The sequence below is a fragment of the Alligator sinensis genome, unplaced genomic scaffold (genome assembly GCF_000455745.1).
Source record: "Alligator sinensis unplaced genomic scaffold, ASM45574v1 scaffold1295_1, whole genome shotgun sequence".
Lineage (NCBI taxonomy): Eukaryota > Metazoa > Chordata > Crocodylia > Alligatoridae > Alligator > Alligator sinensis.
Window position 1 is genome coordinate 2,094,691 of NW_005841880.1, and position 2,868 is coordinate 2,097,558.

The window sequence follows — 2,868 nt, forward strand, 5'->3', positions numbered from 1 at the left end:
CCCCTGTAGCCATATTTAGCAGCCAGTTACAGATATTACTGTTTATACAATATCTCAGCATATTCATGTTTTAGGCTGCATTCCTAGTACTAACGGGTGCTACCTGGTTATCTTGTTTAATAACGTTCTGTGCTGCCAAAGTGTTGTTTTTGAGACTGCGAGCCAAACTCAGCATTTCTTCTGCTAATTTCTCTTGCAGGTTCTGATGATGCTGCAACACGGCATCCAGCTCAGTTGCTGACTGTTTCTCATCAGGTTCAAGTCCTCTACAGAGAACAAGGCAGAAAGGTTAGGATGTTTCAAATGATTTCAAGGACTGTTCTCCCCAAAGCACTTTACTATGTAAACTGACAAGCACATTACATTACAGCTCACATATCTTATCAATTGGACAGAGCAGTAAGTTAAACGCAGAACATGGAAGCCAGTCATTAAAATCTGGGCCTACACACACAGGAAGTAAAACCCTTGCACCCAAATCAAAACCATTTGGAAGTCAGAAGCCTTTGGAAAGCAGCTGTCAACAAAATAGCAAAATGTTAGATTCTGACTTACTTGCGCTTCCTTACGTTCGGCTCCTCAGAATCTGTTTAAAAAAAAAAAAAAATAGTTACCTTGCGTTTTAGCATATTATAAACCTCCAGGCCTGACTATCATGGCAAGCTGCCTTATAAGCAGTGATCCATGAAAACGACGAGGCCAAAGGAAATTAAAGGCTTAACTTTGTTTGGGCACCTGCCTGAGGAAACAAGGGTTTAGAAAGCTTTGACGGAGGAGGCACCAAGCTATCATGCCCACGTCCAGTTCAGAGAAATGGAAGAGACCAGCCTGAAGAAAAAGGCTGAATCACTGTTCCCAAATAATAGCATCTAAGTCAAGCGTAGCTCCTCCAGCAGCAGCTAGAGAAACTGGCCACTCATGTGGCTGGGTACAGTGGGGGTCAGTCACGCATTTCAGAAGAGTTAAAATGATCTAGATTCAAATGGCTCCTGGAACTATGCAATCCGCCTGTGCCAGGAGACACAGGTAACAATAAGATTGGACTCTTGTGTCCAACCCTGAAGTAAGTCTGAATTCATTCAGACAGATACTCTCTGTCCTGAAGAAGCCTAGCACAAGCACGTCAGGGCACAACTGGGCACTACACCATACCAGCATCTGTACTGGCACTTCTAGTTGTCTTATCAGCTGGTGTGACAGAGGAGTTCCAGGGTGAGACTCCTGGGGTCAAGCGGGCTTCAGCTGGTTTGTAACCACCCCATGCACCAGCGCGCAACCCTGAGCATCTGAACCAAGTTCTCAGACAGAAACTTACCGTTGATGGACACAGGATCCTGGCGAGGCAAGGAGACAAAGTAAGATTAGGTACACACACAAATGGAACTGGGGCCCACCGGCAAGCACGTCTCACCCCCAGAGCATCCTCCTTCCCACCAGCAACTGCCCTGTATCCACCACAAGGAGCCAAGAGTGTCACAGATCATAAGTTAGGCTCAGCCCCTTGAAGGCAACATGCTGCCAACTGACAATCTGTGCTCTCGCTGGGGAGAGATGGGTGTATCCTCAGCTTTAAACACACACACTTTGATAGGAGAATTGAAAAAAAGAATGAAATAAAAAATAAATCTCAGAAGCTGTAGGAGTCCCCTTGGCTATGACCTGCCCCCACAGACAACCATGGGTCTGAGGCCTGCTACCGACAGCGGTCCCTGAGGACACTGTCACTTCAAGGCTGGGGACGGCACCTAGCTGAGGTAGGTGACCCCCTGGAACCAGCAGCAAAACATACTGTGCCGAGCAGCTCACTCCTCATGTTGTCTGTACAGCGAGCTTTCGTCCGCAGGTGAACTGTTTTAGTGGCTGGGGCTCGCTCTTTGGCCGTAGTAGGAGTTCGTCCTGGAGCCAGGAACTGATTTGCCAGTGCCTTCTCAGTGGATGACGACTACAAAAGAGAAACAGCCAAACGGAGTCATTAACCCAAGGGACACGGGAGAACGAGTGACCTGGGGCGAGGATTCAGAGAGCTCCTCCGCTGCTGCATCCCGAGCGAGAGGGAGGAGAGCAAGACGACACAGCATAGACAGCCGTGACTGCAACAGATCAAGCTGCAGCACAGACGCATTACGTGCCAATTCTCCAGATGCATAAATGTCTCTCTAGAAACGTGCCACGCAGGAGGCACAGACTCAAGGGCAAGCTGCATCCGTCACAAAGGACGCTCAAAGGTAATTCTGGGATGCGTGCGAGAGCAGCTGTCACAAAGGCTCCTTGCCCAAAGGTAATTCTGGGACGTGTGCAGGACGAGCCTGGAAGTCACGGCCGTTTGTTTAACGCAGGGGTGGGCAAAATACAGCCCGGGGGGGGCCAGATCCAGCCCGCCAGGCCGTTCTAGCCATCCCTAAAAAATTCAGAAGATGAATCTAAACTTGCTCCTGGCTGCCTGTCAAAGATGGCAGGACCCAGCAGCAAGACCTTACCAATTTTTCAGCTTCCAGAAGTCCCTTTAAGAAATCCACTTTGCGGGAGTACTCGTTCAGCAGCTCGGGGGCCGGCTTGCTGCAGGAGTCGGAGGAGACCGGAGAACCGGGGGTCAGCATTTCGGAAAAATGGAGTAGAAAGCCTCAGGGACGCGGGGTGGGAAGGGGGGGGCACCTCCCTGGCCCCCCAGCAGCTAACTTTTGGAAAGCCGAGCTGCCCGAGTGCCCCCGCCACCACGCACAGGCCAGAGAGGCGGGGCCGGGCCCGGGAGCGCTCACCTGGAGCGGTTCTTCAGCTCGAGGAGCATCTCTTCGAGGGCACCGACGTACTGCGGAGGAACCCCCCACCCCCAACACACACTCCGTTATGTGGGCGCTTCTCCCCCGGCCG

At 51.1% G+C, this 2,868-nt stretch overlaps 1 protein-coding gene across 2 annotated transcripts in view; it reads right to left on the minus strand.

Moving 5' to 3' along the window:
• USE1 (unconventional SNARE in the ER 1) overlaps positions 1 to 2,868 on the minus strand; it is an 8,250-nt gene extending 5,382 nt beyond the window's left edge. For both annotated transcript variants that reach the window (XM_025196446.1, XM_014516836.2), the window contains exons 1-6: positions 2,757 to 2,868; positions 2,478 to 2,556; positions 1,790 to 1,942; positions 1,316 to 1,334; positions 556 to 586; positions 104 to 266 (exon numbers count right to left, since the gene is read on the minus strand). In XM_025196446.1, the coding sequence (XP_025052231.1) occupies positions 104 to 266; positions 556 to 586; positions 1,316 to 1,334; positions 1,790 to 1,942; positions 2,478 to 2,556; positions 2,757 to 2,785 (474 nt within the window). In that variant the 5' untranslated portion in view covers positions 2,786 to 2,868. The remainder of the gene's footprint in view (positions 1 to 103; positions 267 to 555; positions 587 to 1,315; positions 1,335 to 1,789; positions 1,943 to 2,477; positions 2,557 to 2,756) is intronic.